At 52.1% G+C, this 17554-nt stretch overlaps 1 protein-coding gene across 12 annotated transcripts in view; it reads left to right on the plus strand.

The window, feature by feature from the left end:
- Col16a1 (collagen type XVI alpha 1 chain) overlaps positions 1-17554 on the plus strand; it is a 53375-nt gene that overhangs the window by 12442 nt on the left and 23379 nt on the right. For 4 of the 12 annotated variants that reach the window (NM_001302967.1, XM_087550224.1, XM_087550227.1 and 1 more), the window contains 22 exon segments: positions 323-367; positions 529-564; positions 1030-1140; positions 1490-1525; positions 1757-1792; positions 1868-1978; positions 2213-2257; positions 5500-5535; positions 5623-5667; positions 5947-6078; positions 6740-6775; positions 7128-7235; positions 7497-7619; positions 7720-7773; positions 8313-8354; positions 8832-8867; positions 8951-9004; positions 9149-9217; positions 13093-13119; positions 13723-13782; positions 13922-13969; positions 14100-14153. In NM_001302967.1, coding sequence (NP_001289896.1) covers positions 323-367; positions 529-564; positions 1030-1140; positions 1490-1525; positions 1757-1792; positions 1868-1978; positions 2213-2257; positions 5500-5535; positions 5623-5667; positions 5947-6078; positions 6740-6775; positions 7128-7235; positions 7497-7619; positions 7720-7773; positions 8313-8354; positions 8832-8867; positions 8951-9004; positions 9149-9217; positions 13093-13119; positions 13723-13782; positions 13922-13969; positions 14100-14153 — 1344 coding nt within the window. 12 annotated transcript variants of the gene reach the window in all.

Raw genomic sequence — 17554 nt, forward strand, 5'->3', positions numbered from 1 at the left:
AGTACTAGCTGGAGTGGGGACCTTGGTGAGCAGCTAGTACTGGAACTGTCTGTCTGTCTGTCTGTCTGTCTGTCTGTCTGTATGTATGTATGTATGTATGTCACCTCCTCCTTATTGTACTAGGGAAGGGTACTCAGAGCCCTTGTCATCTCTTATCTTTTTCCAGAGCTAGGCACGCAGGAAGACAGGCGTTAGGAAGAGAGGGTTTATCCAGTGAGTGGTCCTGACAGAGATGGGAGGCTAAGCTGAGGGTCAGAATGAAGGGACAGATGGGCAGAGGTCACATCAGTGGGAGTCTCCCCTTTAACCCGTCTGATTACAGGGCAGCTCTGGAATACCAGGAAAGGAAGGCCCAGGAGGGAAGCCGGTGAGTGACCACAAACAGGGGAGGGCCTTCTTGCTCACCATGCTCAGATCTGTTCCTCCAAAGCCTCCATGGTGAAGGGCTTGGGTCCTCAGCTCCTTCCCGCCATAGCAATCCCTGTGCCTGGTATTAATGCCCCATGCTTTTTTTCACTTTCCCAATAGGGGAAGCCAGGAGTACCCGGGACTAAGGGAGAAAAGGTAGGCTCCATGTCTGGTGGCCCTAGGTTGGGGTGGGAGCAGGTTCTACTCTGAGTAGCAGGGACACTCTGCCCCCACCTCAGGTGACACTTATTACTGTGGAAGGAAGGTTTGTGATCAGATCAGGAGCTTACCTGGGGGGTCAGCCAGATCTAGACCCTACCTCAGGCATCTGCATGGTCTATGAGCATGGAGCGCCATTTAGCTTCTCTCTCAGCCCAAGTCTCATATCTGTCAATGGAACACATGTATCTCACCTGGCTTGCTTTGAGGACATAGTTTCAGGATGTTGGGGACTCCTTTCCTGAATGAATGAATCACTTGGACAGGCAGCCCCTGCAGTTGTCCTGCTGTCTGTCCACTTTGATGATGGGAAACACCAAAAACGGGTGTGACAGGAAAGGCTTTATCTTTCCTGAGGACTCAGCCCCACCCTAACCACTTGTGGTTCTTGTCTTCTGCTAGGGTGACCCCTGTGAAGTGTGTCCAACGCTGCCCGAAGGGTTCCAGAACTTTGTGGGGCTCCCTGGAAAGCCAGGGCCTAAAGGAGAACCAGGTGATCCTGCTCCAGCCAGGGTGAGTGCCCAAGTGGCCACTGAGAAACATACACAAGACAGACCCCGAGGAAATGGGTGCTTCTCAGTACCACCAAGATTAGGCCCAGAGTTGCCTAGATGAGATTTGAACCATAGAGCTTGGGGTGGGGCTAGAGTGTCATCCCAGGTTTCCATGGCAACCTCCCAGCACTTTCCCCCCCAAGAGACTCTACAGTATCTTTTGGACTAGATAGGGTAGAACCATCTCACTGTGAGTGAAGGTTGGCTGGGTTCGGGTATTGGGTAGAGAAAATGAAAGAAAGTAGTCAGGGCAAGGGTTAAGGTCCTCAGCCTCCTCACCTGACTCCTTCATATACCCTGTCTTTCAGGAGGGCCTAGGAACTGTTGGACTGAAAGGTGACCGGGTGTGTAAAGAACTTTCTAATGTGGACATTTAGGTTAAATTTATTTCCCTTTTTGTTATATGGGTTGATGGGCACTGCCTCTGGGATGCTGGCTTTGAATCCCTCAGGAATGGGGCAGTTTAAAGAAAATGTATGTGGTGTGTCACACTGCTATCCTTAAATACAGCTAGAGCATTTGGGCTGTCCCAATATGTCTCATCTTAGCCCACAAATCATTTCTTTTCCTTGCAGGGAGATCCAGGCATCCAAGGAATGAAAGGAGAGAAGGTGAGGGGCCCCTGTGCCCTGGTCCTCGCCTTCCGTCCACCTGAGAGAATTTTGATTGCTCTCTTCCTTCCCTAGGGGGAACCCTGCTCATCCTGCAGTTCAGGTGTTGGGGCCCAGCATCTTGGGCCCTCCACTGGGGTCAATGAAGACATGGGCTCCCCTGTCCATGGTTTACCTGGCCTTCCGGTGAGTGATCTGCCCTGGGCATACTGGTCCTGGCTCTTTGGGTCCCATGTTTTGGGGCAGGGACCAAGAGGAAGCCATGAAGCAGCCTACATCCTGGTGTTTTCCTCCATCCCTGTGCTAGCAACCGCCTAGCAGTCCCTCGTTCCTTTCTCTTGTTGATTGGATGCTGGGAGCTTGGAGGGGTGTCAGGCAAAGGTGCCATAACTCCATCTTGGGGTTTTGTTTCGTTTTAAGGGCAAACCTGGAATTCCCGGGCCAAGAGGCATGAAAGGAGAGAAGGTGAGGCCTGGGCTAGACATCAGGGGCACAGGCAAGGCAGGGGGAGACAGCCCTGGAAGGCAAGCGAGGCAGGGGTCAAACTGCAGCTTCACAGAGAGAGCCATCCACCAGGGCTTCCCCGAGCAGAGGCAAGGAATTTAGATCCAAGAACCTCATGTTCTCCCAGAGAATTCCTTGGTGTTGTATTCTTAATTTAATAATAATCTAAAACGATTAGGCACATCCAAGACTACCTTAAAGCAAAATAATATTTAACTCTCCTTTTCTACTTATCACGTGCCAGGCACTGTTCCAAGCCTTGTGCATGCTTTAATCTCGTTTCATCCTCCCAAGCTTTAGTGGAGTACATTTCTCTACTCTTCCCATTGTCTGGGTGAGGAAAAGGAGACATTCAAAAGGCCCAGAGACGGGGCTGGGGATTTAGCTCAGTGGTAGAGCGCTTACCTAGGAAGCGCAAGGCCCTGGGTTCGGTCCCCAGCTCCGAAAAAAAGAACCAAAAAAAAAAAAAAAAGGCCCAGAGACTCTCCCAATGCCTCGTGGGTATTTGAGCATGGGGAAGTCTGGCCCCAGAGTCAATGATCTCCACCGGCCTGTTGGCTAGATTCTGATGCCGGTGTTCACATTTGTGTTCGTGATTGTGCCGGAGACAGAAGCATTGGATCTCTAATAGAGGCTTGCTCAGATGAGGGGCTCTGTGGATGTGAGAGTGCCCAAGTGGGAGACACATTGGGGTGTGTTCAGACTCACAAGGTATTTCTCAAATGGAGTTGTAGTTCCCCTCCCAACGCCTGCTCTCCTTCCGCTCGTGTGTAGTATGTGCGTGTGTGTGCCTATGTGTTCGTGCATGTTACTGAGAGTGAACCAGGATCTAGCGTATGCTTTGCAAGCACTCTACACCGAGTGACATCCCCTGCTCCAAAGAGACCTGAGGAACCCTTACTTTACTCTTTATTATGAGAGAGGGTCTCACTAAGTTGCCCAGGCTGGCTTTGAACTCACAATGTACCTCAGACAGGCCTTGACCTGTGATCCTCTTACCTATCCCTCCTTTTTTTTTTTTTTCCTTTTTTTCGGAGCTGGGGACCGAACTCAGGGCCTTGCGCTTGCTAGGCAAGCGCTCTGCCACTGAGCTAAATCCCCAACCCTCTATCCCTCCTTAAGTAGCTGTCTTAGAGGCCCATGCCACCAAGCGTGACCAGCCTTTCCCATCGCAGCAAATAGCATAACCCGAATCCCCAAAGCCGCCATCGTCCTTCACTCCTCCTTTCCCCACATCATTTCCCCCTTTGTCCAGCCCAGATGCAACTCCTGATGGTTCTGCCCACGTCTCCCTCGGCTCTCCCTGCTTCTCTCCATGTGTGCCACTGGGTCTCCATGGTCTCACTCCCGATGACAGTGACCTCCTCTGGCTTGCATGTGTCTACTGAGGCCCTTCGACAACCCATTTATCACGGAGCAGTTAGTGTGCCTTTGTAGAGAGAACTGTAATGACAGAACTTCCTGCTTACATGCCTTCTGGGACTTGACTCCGTGCCACAGTCCTGCTGGCTCTCATTCTGACCATCCTCCCTCCTCTCTGTGCCTTCCTTTGCTCTAGCCATCAGACCCTCCTTCCACTCTGGAATATGTGGCGACTGTTCCCACCTCCAGACTTCACCCCCATAGAAACACAGAGGGCTTCCTCCCACCACCTTTCAATGGCTGGCCTCATTAACTTCTTTCGGATGATCGTGGTCCTACTTCTGACCACCCAGTATAAATGGCATCCCTTCTTGTCTACATCATTACCTCATTTCCTTCATAGCACTCATCACCGCTTAAGGTTACTCTTTTAAAAGCTCCAGCCATAAAGTGTTTGCCTTGCAAGTGTGAGGACCCGAATTCCCGGCAACCACCTAAAAATTCAACCCTGAAGTCAGCCAACTGAATCGATGGGCTTTGGGGTCAGTGAGGAAAGGGGCGGGAGAGACGGTTCAGTGGTCAAGAGCACTGGCTGCTGTTCCTAGAGGACCCTGGTTCAATTCCCAGCATGCGCATGGCAGCTCATAACTGTTTGTAACTCCAGTTCCAAGGGATCTGACACCCTTACACAGGCATACATTCAGGCACATAAAATAAAAATATAATTTTAAAAAAGCATTTGGAGAGTGATTGAGGAAGATGGCTGATGTCAACACACGTGCACGAGCATACACACACACACGTGAATACACGCACACACACAGAGCTGAGAATATACTTCAGTTGGTAGAGTGCTTGCCTGGCTTAAAGCCCTGAGCTGGATCCCCAGCACAACATAAACTGGGCATGGCGATGCACACCTGAGGCAGGAGGGTCAGAAGTTCAAGGGTCAGAACTTGAACTACATAGCATAGGGTTACTTTTTCTTTTGATAAAAAAGCTTTTCAATTCCCAGCAACCACATGGTGGCTCACAACCATCTGTAAAGAGATCCGATGCCCTCTTCCGGTGTGTCTGAAGACAGCTACAGTGTATTTATATATAATAAATGAATAAATCTTAAAAAAAAAAAGAGGAAACAGGGAAGGCCTGCAGGTACCTAGGCGGACCTTTGGGGTGTCCACTGGCAAGGGAAAGTGAGACTCTGGGACTGGGACTCCTCCCAACTCCCCAGGGAGGCCCTGAACAGTCACAAGCTAAGTTTCTAAAACCAGCTCCCATCCCAGAAGCCCAGGCCCAGCCTCACGCTAGCCAGGCTGAGATCACAGAGTCTTTTCTCCAAGAGCTGTTCATCAAATGCCTTTTGGCCCTGAACACTGGGCTAGGTGCTATGAAGTGAACATCACAGACAAAAATTCCTCCTAGGCCTTGCACACTCAATAGCTTTTTAAAAAAACTGTATTATTACTTTTTAAAAAAGATTTATTGGGGTTGGGGATTTAGCTCAGTGGTAGAGCGCTTGCCTAGCAACTGCAAGGCCCTGGGTTCGGTCCCCAGCTCCAAAAAAAAAAAAAAAAAAGAAAAAGAAAAAGAAAAAGAAAAAAGAAAAAAAAAGAAAAAAAAAGATTTATTTATTTAATGTATATGAGTACAGTCACTATCTTCAGACACACCAGAAGAGAACATCAGATCCCATTACAGATGGTTGTGAGCCACCAAGTGGTTGCTGAGATTTGAACTCAGGACCTCTGGAAGAGCAGTCAGTGCTCTTAACCACTGAGCCATCTCTCCAGCCCCCACCCCTGTTTCCTCTTTAACTCTGCTTTCTGCTTGGCCCTCAGGGTAGTTTTGGCGATGCTGGGCCGGCTGGAGTTGCGGTAGGTATAGGGGAACCGAGAGGCTCGGGCTGTGTCTGCACAGGCTAGGTTGGTGCTGAGCAGTGTCTTATGTGACTTCTCATGCAGGGACCACCAGGACCAGTGGGACCGGCTGGTATCAAAGGGGCAAAGGTCAGTCTGGGGCATCCCTTGCTTGTTGCCAGGGCACGCCTCTGAAGATGTCTCTGTTCTGGTCCATTCTACTCCAAATCCTGGGTCCCCTACAGTCTATGGGGTAAATCCTGGCTCTTACAGTAAGGCCTTGCTTCTGTCTTTGCTTCGTCCCCTGCTCTCCTGGGACATCCTTCCCTTGGCAGAGGGTGCCACATCAGAGCTGGCTACATCCTGCAGCTCCAGATCCCAAGCCTCAGGCCGCAGGAACCCCCTTAACCCAATATCCTTGCTCTGCAGGGGGAGCCGTGTGAGCCCTGTGCATCTTTGTCCAAGCTCCAAGATGGGGACACTCAAGTGGTTCACCTGCCCGGCCCAGCTGGAGAGAAGGGAGAGCCTGGGCCCCCGGGCTCCGGGCTGCCTGGGAAGCAGGTAAACTCTGGAGATGGTCATTGGCAGGATGCAAGAAAGCAATGGTCCCCGCAGCCTCTCTAGACTTCCTGGGTAGACGGGCAGAGTGGGATGAGATCAGCACCTCTGCGTCTAGCGCGGTCTGCTTGCATCCTGTATATAAGCTTCCGTCCTGGGACATAGCACGGCACCGCCTCAGCAGAGCTGGGTTCCAAGCTGGGTCCGATTTTTTTTTTTTTTTTAATAAGATCTTTGACTTGGGCAAGTCACTTTTGTTCTCCATCCCTCTGGGTCCTGACCTTAGAGGTGAAGCTCAGTCATGACTTGCGCGAAGCCCTGAGCGGCGCACGAGAGACGCTGGAGAAATGGCAGAGTGGCTGTGGTATGACAGCTGCTGCTCTAATTGTGACAGCAAACACTGGCCCAGCTGAAGAATAGTCTCACAAGAGCTCTGTGGTGCAGATGTCTACACTGTGTTTTCACCCTCGTTTGACAGATGGGGAAACTGAGGCTAGATGAGGGGATAGACAAGGTAACCTGTCTAGGTCATATAGGCGGAAATATCTCCAGTGGTAGACAGGTTCCCTAGCACTGCGGCCACATCCCCTGGGTCTCCCACAGTGCTGGGTACCCAGAGGTGTTCGTCCTGAGGGAACCGGTGCTGAGACCATTTTCTCCTCAGGGTAGAGCTGGAGAGCGTGGACTCAAGGGGCAGAAGGTGAGAGAATGTGACTGGGCATTGAGGTGTGTGGGTACCTGGTCACTGTACAGGCCTCTCTGCCCCCCTCCTTCCTTCCTTCCTTAATCGAAATACTTTTAATGGAATATATTCCCCCCAACTCCTCTCAGATCCTCTCCACCTCCCCACCTATCCAGCTCCATGTGACCCTCCCAACCCCACCCTGCCTCTCTCTGAAACAAACTGCCCCCTTTCCTCGATTGCTCATACCAATCTCCACTCCCTTCTTAGCCCCCAGGCCCCAGAAGGGACTGTGATTTCCTACAGTTCTCAGGGGCACCCTGCCCGCAACTGGGCGACACCTGTCCTCCTTAAACATGACTCCTTACAGGGGGATGCTGGGAATCCAGGAGACCCTGGAACGCCAGGCATCACAGGGCAGCCTGGAATGTCTGGAGAGCCTGGGGTTCGGGGTCCTGCAGGACCAAAAGGAGAAAAGGTCGGTCGGCTAGCCCTGCGTGAGGAGGTTGTTGTGTGGGCAAACAGAAATCAAGAGGCAATTAATGAGTGGTACTACAGGGAGCCTCAGGGAACCCAGGGTACCAGATTCCTCAGGCGCTTTACTGCAGCTTGGAGTAGGGGTGGGGCTCTCAGAGAATGGGGTGGAGGGCTGGGGGCGTGGGGGTGGGGCGCTGGCTTTGCAATGCCCCCAGGCCTGGCAACCAGTCCCAGCTCACAGGCTCCCCTTATCTCTGACCAGGGCGATGGATGCACTGCCTGCCCTAGCCTGCAGGGGGCGTTGACAGATGTATCGGGACTGCCTGGGAAACCAGGTCCCAAAGGAGAGCCAGGTCCTGAAGGTGTGGGTCGGCCCGGTAAACCAGTAAGTGCCATCGGCTCAAACCTCTCACCCTTCCCTGCCTGTGTGTTCTCTATCTGCCCAACACACTAACGGTATCCATGGCTTTCCTTGTACCTTTCAGGGCCAGCCTGGTCTACCAGGAGTTCAAGGGCCTCCAGGACTGAAGGGCACTCAGGTTTGTATGGGAATGGAGCCCCACCCCCACCCCCAGGGTGCTTCTCTGGGAGGAGAAGGAGGAGGAGGGGGAGGGGGGATGAGGAGAGGGGAAGGAAGAAGAAGAAGGAGGGGTAGGAGGAGGGGAAGGAGGAAGAGGAGGAAGAGGAGGAAGAGGGGGAGGAGAAGGGGGATGGGGGGAGGAGTAGGAGAAAGGGAGGAGGAGGGAGAGGAGGAAGAAGAGGAAGAGGAGGAGGAAGAGGAGGAAGAGGGAAGGAGGAGGGGGAGGAGGAGGGGGAAGAGGAGGGGAAGAGGAAGGAGAGGAGAAGGGGAAGGGGAGGAGGAGTAGGAGAAGGGGAGGAGGAGGGAGAGGAGGAATGAGAGGAGGAAGAGGAGGAAGAGGAGGAAGAGGGGGAGGGGGAGGGGAGGGGGAGGAGGATAGGGACTGTGGGACAAATGAGGGATTCCAGACTCACGGTGAAAGGTGAAAGTAGAGAAGGCTTCAAAGAGGTTGGGGGATGGGCTGAGAATTTCCAGCCAGGGGTTGTTTTACCTCTTCAGGGAGAGCCTGGACCTCCAGGCACCGGTGCTGAGGGACCCCAGGTGAGTGTCTTGCTTCACTCTTGCCTTCCTGCTTGCTTCCAATACTGCCATAGCTGCCAGCTCCCCAATCCAGGGCCACGAGATGCTAAGGGCACAGCTCTGTGGCCAGGGGTCACACAGCAGCCTTGGCCTGGTATCTGTATTGGTCTTTTTCTTTTTCTTTTCTTTTTTTAAATGGAGATAGGCTCTCTCTACATAGCCCTGTCTATCCTGGAACTCACTATGTAGACCAGGCTGCCCTTGAACTCACATAGATCTGCCAGTGCCTCTGCCTCCTGAGTGTTGGGATTAAAGAAAGGCGTATGCCACCATGTCTGCCGGAGCTTGTCTTTGCCCTTATTGCCTTAACCCTTGAGTCTTCTTGGGGAGCTCTCTTGAGTTGGGGTCGGCAGGCACCCTCCCAGATCTGCCAGGGACACAGGTACAAGGGGCAGGCCTTTGGCCACTGTGCCTCAGACTGCCCATTCTGACTTGCAGGGGGAGCCTGGAACCCCAGGTTTGCCTGGCATTCAGGTAGGTCTCCTAGGCCTGGAGGTGGCTGACAGGGGAAGGGGCCATTTTACAGAAGAGATAACCAGATGTGTTTCCATCTGCAGGGGCCCCCCGGACCTCGGGGACCACCTGGCTCAACCGGCGAACACGGTGCCCAGGTGAGTCTCTTCCGCTGTGGTTGTTGGCACCGCAGCATAGGACCTGAGGCTAAGTGACGCCGGTCAGAGGGCTGCCTGAGATCCACACGTACAGCTCACTGCTGGCTTCAGATCGTGCCTCAGCACCCTGTCCACTCCCCACAGGGACCTCCAGGGCCCAAAGGAGCCACAGGACCCATGGGACCTCCTGGTGCTAGTATCTCTGGGCCTCCGGTAAGAGCCTTTCCTAAACAGCCTCTGAGGAAGCTGTTCTTGGGCCCATGACACTGCTGCTGGGGACAGGGCACCGAGCTGAGGCTCCTGTCTCAGCAGCCTGGGGTGGGAGGAGGCAAGCCTTCTGGGCTGTCCTCAGGGAAGGACTTTAAATGATAATATCATAATATATCTCCACCATGTTGTTTCCTTTACTTTCCTCCTCTCTCTCTCTCTCTCTCTCTCTCTCTCTCTCTCTCTGTGTGTTTAGGTGCTAGGTACTGAACCCCAGTCCTCTGGAAGAGCAGTAAGTGCTCTTAACTGCTGAGTCATCTCTTAGTATTATATATATATATATATATATATATATATATACACACACACCACACATATATGTATGTATATATATATATATAAAGAGTCCCCACATCCACTTAAAAAGTCAGATGTGGCCAGGTATGGGGGCAAATGCCTTTAATTCCATCATTCAGGAGACAGGGGCAGCTGGAGCTCTTCAAGTTCAAGGCCAGCTTAGTCTACATAGCCTGTTTCAGGACAGCCAGAGTTATATAGAGAAATCCTGTCTCAAAAACAACCAATTCAGGAGATAGAGGCAGGTGGATCTCTGAGTTCCAGGCTAGCCTGATCTACAGAGTAAGTTCTAGGACAGCTGGAGCTGCATAGAGTCATCCTGCTCAAAAACCCTCTATTACCATCACCAATAACAACAAGCAACGGTCAGATGTGACTGCATGCGCCTGTAACCCCAATCCTGTAATCCCTAGGGCTCACTGGCCAGGCAGCCTAGACTAACTGGAAAGTCCCAGATACCCAAGAGAGACCATCTCTCTCTCTTTCTCTTCTCTCTCTCTTTTTTAAAATGTTTATTTATTTATTATATATAAGTGCACTGTAGCACACACCAGAAGAGGGCATCGGATCCCACTACAGATGGTTGTGAGCCACCATGTGGTTGCTGGGATTTGAACTCAGGACCTCTGGAAGAACAGTCAGTGCTCTTAACCATTGAGCCATCTCTTAAAAACAAACAAACAAACAAACAAACAAACAAACAAACAAACATAAGCCAAGGTAGATGGTTCCTGTGGAACGACAGTCAAAGTTGACTTATGACCTCTCCACATGCATGCACACATACGTGCATACCCATATACATACCTGCAGATGTGCAGATGTGCACGCGCTCACACACAGTGCGCGCGCACACACACACACACACACACACACACACACAGAGCATTTTCCTTTATTTTTATTTTATGCGTATGAATGTTTTGCTCACGTATGCCTCTGGTGCCTGCAGAGGTCAGAAGGGGGCGTCAGATCCCTGGGGTCTACAGTTGCTAATGGTCCTGAACTACCATGTAGGTGCCGGCACTCTGACCTGGGTCCTTTGCAAGAGCAATAAGTGCTTTTAACTGCTGAGCCTTCTCTCCAGCCCAGTATTTTACTTTTCAGGTCCGCTGTAGTAATTATCCGTATTACCAGAGCACATTCACTCGAGGCGCGCCGAATCAATCTCCATGATTAGCATTTCATCTTCTGATCATTGCTTTGTGTCCAGAGCCCTCAGCCACTCTGCTGTTTGTAAACTGGGGTCACCTTCCTGTTCTGTAGAAGTCTAGAAATTGTTTATCCAAACTAATAGAAATCTGGTTACCATTATCCAGCTGCCTCGGTTTCTCCCTTCCCCTCAGCCTCTAGGAATCACCGCACACACACACACACACACACACACACACACACACACACACACACACACACCGCTCTGCTTGGAGATCCACAGTTTTAGCTTCTGAATAAAGAGAATATGGTCATACCAATTTTTGGAGCAATGGCCTGCTGAGGCCCTGTGTCCAGTCAGCTCTGAGCCTACAGAAGGGGCGCTGTTGTGATGATTTTTATTGTTTCTAGAGACAGGGACTGACGCTCTAAGTCAGACTTTCCTGGATCTCAGCTGTGTAGCCCAGGCTCATACTGAACTTTTGGCAACCCTCCTTTCTCAGCGTCCTAAGTGCTGGGGTTGCAGGTATGAGCTGGGATTTTTCATATCCATACCCAAGGAGAGCGAAGGCCAGAGAGCAGATGCTGGAGCTGGGAATTTGAAGCCCACCCCTTTCTGTAAAACCCCGGACCATCCACTGAGTGTCTAAAGGGATGGAAATGCTCTATTCTACTCTGTCCAAGACAATGACTCCCGTGCTTAACAGACCATTGAGCAAATTGCATAGATTAAGTAATAATAAGTGTATTTTCTCATTTTAGTCATCAAAGACCTGTCTAGTAGTCAGCTTCTGCTCCACGTGAACCAACTAGAATTTTACAAAATGATAATTTTAGCCAGAATCAAAGAAATGCCACCTTTCAGCCAGCCCGTGCCATGCTGGGCCATGGGCAAATGTATAATTTTCCTGAGCTTTTGGTAACGCTGGGAAGGCCCACTGAGCCTTATCCTTTCCCTTTCCTTTGTAGATCCCTAGAGAAATTGTTGTTTGAGTTTGGAGGGCATTGATAGATTCTGCCTGGGGGTGTGCCAAAGCCTGCGGGGTGCAGGGATTTGCCCCAACCTATATGGACCGGTCGGCTGTGCCCAACAGAACTAGACAGTCAGAATCCCTGCCTGTCCCAGGGAGCCCCAGGGTAAAGGTGGAGTTGGAGAATTGTCCCAGGGAGGCTTTGAGCCCGGAATGTAAAGGTAGACTTGTCCTCCAGGAAGGCAGTCACGGGGATGTCTGCAGCAAAGCCACCCCTCTCGGGGCCACAGCACATCTGTGTGTTTGCTCGAGCTTGGTTCCAAATCAGAAGTATTGACAGACCTCTCCTGTTCTACCTCGCCCAGGAGGTCTCCTGGTCTGCCCCACACTCACTAGCTGTGTGTCACCCTCACCAACTGTGTGTCACCCTCACCAACTGTGTGTCACACTCATTGTGTGTCACACTCACTCATTGTGTCATACCAGCTGTGTGTCACACTCACTGTGTCACACTCATTAATTGTGTCATACCAGCTGTGTGTCACACTCACTAATTGTGTCATACCAGCTGTGTGTCACATTAATTGTGTCATACCAGCTGTGTGTCACACTCATTGTGTCATACCAGCTGTGTGTCACACTCACTGTGTCACACTCACTAATTGTGTCATACCAGCTGTGTGTCACACTCATTGTGTCATACCAGCTATATGTTACACTCACCAGCTGTGTGTTACACTCACCAGCTGTGTGTCACACTCACCAGCTATGTATCACACTCACTAGTTGTGTGACTTTAGGCATGTGACAGTGTCTCAGAGTTGATAAAGCAAGCTCTGAACTTCCGCTCTCCCATTTCGGGTCACAGCGATAGGGAGAATGTGTGCAAAGAGAAAAAGCAGCGAGTGGGGACACTGGGCCTACAGATCTGGGACCAGGTTTGTGTGCTTGGTCATGTGATCTGAAATTTCTTCTAGCCTCAGTTTCCTCATCTGCAAAACAGAATACCACTGCCCTGCAAGGGCCGGTCTTGGGGGTCCCATTCACTGATCTCTGGTAGTTGCAGACCTTACGGGGGAGGGTCACACCCTTTCCTCCCTCCCTCCAGCCTCCTCTCCTCAACTCCTGACCAGGATCTCTCCCCTGGAATATGGTCACCAGGGAGCCTGGGGCTACCTCTGTTTGTGCTGTTGTTTGTGTTTAGGCCAAATGACCAAATGACCACTGCCACACAGCCTCACCTGCTGACTCTGGGCCCTTTCCCTTTGGGGCCATGAGGGGCTGAGAGGACAGACTGGACTTCAGGAGCATCACCGAGTACAGTGCCCGGGTAGCAGGGTTCTGTGGCTGGACCCACTTCCCGCTCCCACCCACTCACCTCTGTGTATTTTTTCTCTGCAGGGCCAAAAGGGATCACGAGGAGAGAAAGTAAGTCTCAGGGCCCGGGCTGCTGCTTTCGGGGAATGGGTTCCTAGAGTTCCATAGCCCTATAGTAGCTGTTCAGGGTGGAGGCTGGGTGGAGTCGTCTTGCTGTTCACAAGCTTCCTGATTCCAGGAACTGTGGGTACTCCCTGACTTCATGTAGATGACGATGACTCAGAATTCAACCATGATCCCAGGAGACCAGAGAACACCAAGGCCCCTTTAGCGGACGGCTGTCCTTTCACAGGGAAGCTGTGTCAGAAGATGAGGCAAGGCAGAGGGATGGGGGACCAGGACAGAGGGTACCTTGGACAGTAGGGCTGCTCAGAATGGAACTGTGAGTACTACAGTGAGATTATGTGGGTAGCAGCTGATGGTGACTTAAGCAGATGACCACTACACACCGTACACGTTCAGTCCCCTGGCACTCTGCCGAGTCAAAGCTCTGACCATCCACACTGGGCAGCTAGGAGCCTCTGGGTTACCCGAAGAAATGACATAGGAGGCTGACCCAGACCTCTCTGTCCCTAAAGCCCATGCCACCTCCCAGGTGAGGTTTTCAGAGGACTCTCGTCTTTGCCACTCAAACCAAGGCTCTTGTCTTGCCAGGGTGAACCAGGAGAGTGTTCCTGTCCTTCTCGAGGAGAGCCCATCTTCTCCGGCATGCCGGTGAGTGGGGCTGAACTTCTTTTCTTGCCTTCCCTGCCCTGTTTTATGTCCCAGCCAGCCCCGTTCCCATGCAGCTCTGCTTGGTGTAGACGTTGCCTATAACCTCTCCCCTTCTTTTGCTGCCCCAACTCCTACCCAGGGTGCTCCGGGACTGTGGATGGGCAGCTCCTCGCAGCCGGGCCCGCAGGTCTGTGTGGCTTGTGTCCTTTGTCTGGCCTCCTGTCGCGGCTTTCCCGCCCTGACACTACTGCCGTCCATGGTGGCAGAGAGCTCTCTCCCCCCCCCCCCAACCCTGATTTTTGTCTTCTCTCCCACAGGGTCCCCCAGGTGTCCCCGGACCACCAGGTCCCCCCGGAATGCCTGGATTGCAGGTAAAAGTACTAGGGACTAGAAGAGCGTTTGGAGATTTGGAGCGAGGGCAGGGACCAAGCAGTGGTTGGGTCTCCACCGTGCTGGACCCCGGTGCACTGTTTCCTCTACTCACACACGTGTGCTGTGCTTTCTTAGTGCCATGGCTTCCTAGCACGGTGTGGGGGGCTCACAGACCCCTGGTTTTGGCTCGTTGACGCCCAGCCTCATTTTGAGGAATGTCCTATTGTGTTTTAGACCAGGCACCCCACTAATAGGATCCAAGCCCAGGCCTGGCAGAAGCCCAGGCTCCAAGGCCAAGCTTTATGCTGATTGGTTCAGAGTGCACTGCTGGAACAGCAGTCAGTATGTGCCGGTGGGACGTGCATTTCTGCCTATGTGATCATTTCCATGCACTGTTTTAGATGCTGGGATATAGGGGTGGACCAAGCATTAGTATCCCTGCGAGAGAGACAGACAATAAGTAATAATAATAATAATAATAATAATGTAATAACAATAATAATAATAAGAGGACGATAATACTAGGTGTCTGGGAATGGATGGTGGGAAAACAGGGAGCCATTTGTGAAAAATATTAAAGAAAAACAAGGGAAGATGACCTAGTCAATAAAGTGCTCGCCATATGACTATAAAGACCTGAATCAGGTCCCTAGCATCCATGTAAAAAGCCAGGCATGACATCCTGTGCCTGTAACCCCAGTGCTGGAGAAGCAGAGAAAAGTGGATCCCTGCTGGGGGCTTCCTGGTCAGCCTGACTAACAGAATTGGTAAGCTTCAGCTTCAGCAAGAAACCCTGTCCCCAAAATTAAGGTGGGAAGCTGGTGAGATGGGTCCACCAATAAAGGCGCTCACATGCGGGCCTGCTGACCTGTCTCCCATCCCCAGATCCCACAAGGTACGAGAGAAGGAAATCCTCAGTTGTCTTCTGACTTCTACACACTTGCTGTGGCATTGTGTGCCTGTGTGCCTGTACACACACACACACACACACACACACACACACACGGAGGCATGCATTCACATACACAGCACACATGCACACACTCACTCATGCACATACACACACACAAACACATACGTGCACACACAGATTAAATTAAAATAAGGTGGAGAGCAACTGAGGAAGAGACCCAGTGTTAACATCTGGTCTTAACTTGCACATGTGTGCCCATACATGTACATGACTTGCACACACACGTGCACGTAGGCATGAACATGTACACACATGCAAATAAAAGGTGACATTTGAATCAAAATATAAAGGAAATGCAAGTGGACCTGTTGAGGAGAAAGCACCCCCGGGCAGGAGCACCCCTGGGGAGGAGCACTCCTGGGGAGGAGCACCCCTGAGGAGGAGCACTCCTGAGGAGGAGGATCCCTGAGGAGGAGCACCCCTGAGGAGGAGCACCCCTGGGGAGGAGCACCCCTGGGGAGGAGCACCCCTGGGGAGGAGCACCCCCGGGCAGGAGCACCCCCAGGGAGGAGCACCCCCGGGGAGGAGCACCCCTGGGGAGGAGCACCCCCAGGCAGGAGCACCCCCAGGCAGGAGCACCCCCGGGCAGGAGCACCCCCGGGCAGGAGCACGCCTAGCAGGGAAAGCAGTAGGTGCAGAGGCCTATCAATGATAATGTCCACGATGTCCTCAGGAACACAGAGGCCAGAGATAGTAAGGAAAGAATATCAGGAGGGGCCGAGATCTGTGTCACACTTCCGTCCTCAGAGCTAGGCAGCCTCAGTTTGAGTCTCCTTTCTGCCATGTTCTCTGTGACACTGGGCAAGTTACTTAGCCTCGTCTCCATTCCTTTATCTATGAAATATAGATAATTATAGCACCTGCCTCAGTGGGCTCCTTGTGGGTATTAAATAAGCTTTTGTGTGTAATGCATGTGACATCTTCCCTGGCACACCGTAAATGCCCCGAAGGGTTAGCTATCCCTACAATGTTTACAACTATTACAACCATTCTCGTTCTGTTGGGGCTTTATGTCAACCCCAAGAGGAAGATGGTACTGCTGCCCCTATGTCACACCTGGGACAGCTTAAGCTCTGAGAGGTGCCGTGTCTTGTCCCAGGTCACCCGGCCAGGTATTATAGCTCAGGGCTTTCCCTAGTGGAGCACTTCCTCCTCTCTTCCTCTGCATTTCAGGACAGTCCCTGGGGGAGGGGCTTCCTCCCCAGGGCCCAGAGCCCACACCACGCACTTGGCAGTCCCCGTGCCTGATGAGAAGTGTCCAGGCTTCCCATGCAGTGCCAGCAGCATTCAGTGATCTGTCAGCAGCGGGCATGGAGTTCGCTTGGGGAGGCTGAGTCATTTCAAAGTGACCCATTAACCAGGGGGAGCAGACATAGCGTGAACTGTGCCAAGCCACACTGGGGGAACAAGGAATGGAGAAAGCGCTGAGTGTAATCCCAGGACCCGGAATCCTATCTGATGCCAGTGCCTGCGACCAACCCGGGGCTGCCACAAACAGGCACCTGCCCTGTGCCAGGCTTCCCTGTGCAGGGCGGTGGGGTCGGAGATGGCTGACACTTATTTGCTCGAGACTGCGTTGTCCCGGTGCCTTCATACGGCATTCATCTTGATCCGATTTCCAGATGAGGTGCCTGAGACACAGAGGCTAAAAATGTGCCCAAGATCTTTAATAACTGGCAGGTAGCAGTCAAACTCGGCTGCATACCCTACTTGTACAGGAGAACATGGATATGTAATTCTATCAGGCTAAGAAAGGATCACACCCTCAGGCTGGAGCCAGCAGCGCAGCACCGAGAGTGGAGCGGTGTAGTAACTGCTGGGGTGTGGCTCGGTTGGCCGGATGCTTGTCTAGTATACAAGAAGCCCTGGGTTGGATCCCCAGTGCCCCATAAAATGATCGAGGTGGCACATGCCTGTAATCCCAGCCCTCAGGCAGTACAGGCAGTGGGATCGGAAGTTCAAAACCGTCCTCAGCTACATAGTGAGTGTAAGGCGTGCATGAGACCAATTATCTGAACAAAAATATTCCAAGCATTACCCACATGTCAGGTACTGTGGACTAGAGGAGGCTGGGCGGTGACCCCGCAGTGGAAGCACCTGCAGTGGATAGGAGAGGGGGCTACTCAGGGGCAGCTGACCTGTTCCAGTGCCGGAAGCTGGGTCTTGAAGGGGAGGTCAGATCTCAGAGCAGGCCCAGGAAATCCCGTCCCAGGAAGAGCAGGCTGGGCAGCGATGCGTTCATTCAACACATATCTAATGTGCTGCTGCTCCTCATGGGGTGCTAGGGATTCGAAATCGAACGCCTTCCCTGCATCAGCAGAGTATCTAATATGCAAATGTGCGTTGTGAACATGCAAGAGAGCCAGAGGCTGGGTGGCAAACCCTTAGCAGGAGAGTCCCGGTACATCCTACCTCTGGGCTGTGCTG

Source organism: Rattus norvegicus, chromosome 5 (assembly GCF_021556685.1).
Source record: "Rattus norvegicus strain SHRSP/BbbUtx chromosome 5, alternate assembly SHRSP_T2T, whole genome shotgun sequence".
In the NCBI taxonomy this organism is placed as follows: domain Eukaryota; kingdom Metazoa; phylum Chordata; class Mammalia; order Rodentia; family Muridae; genus Rattus; species Rattus norvegicus.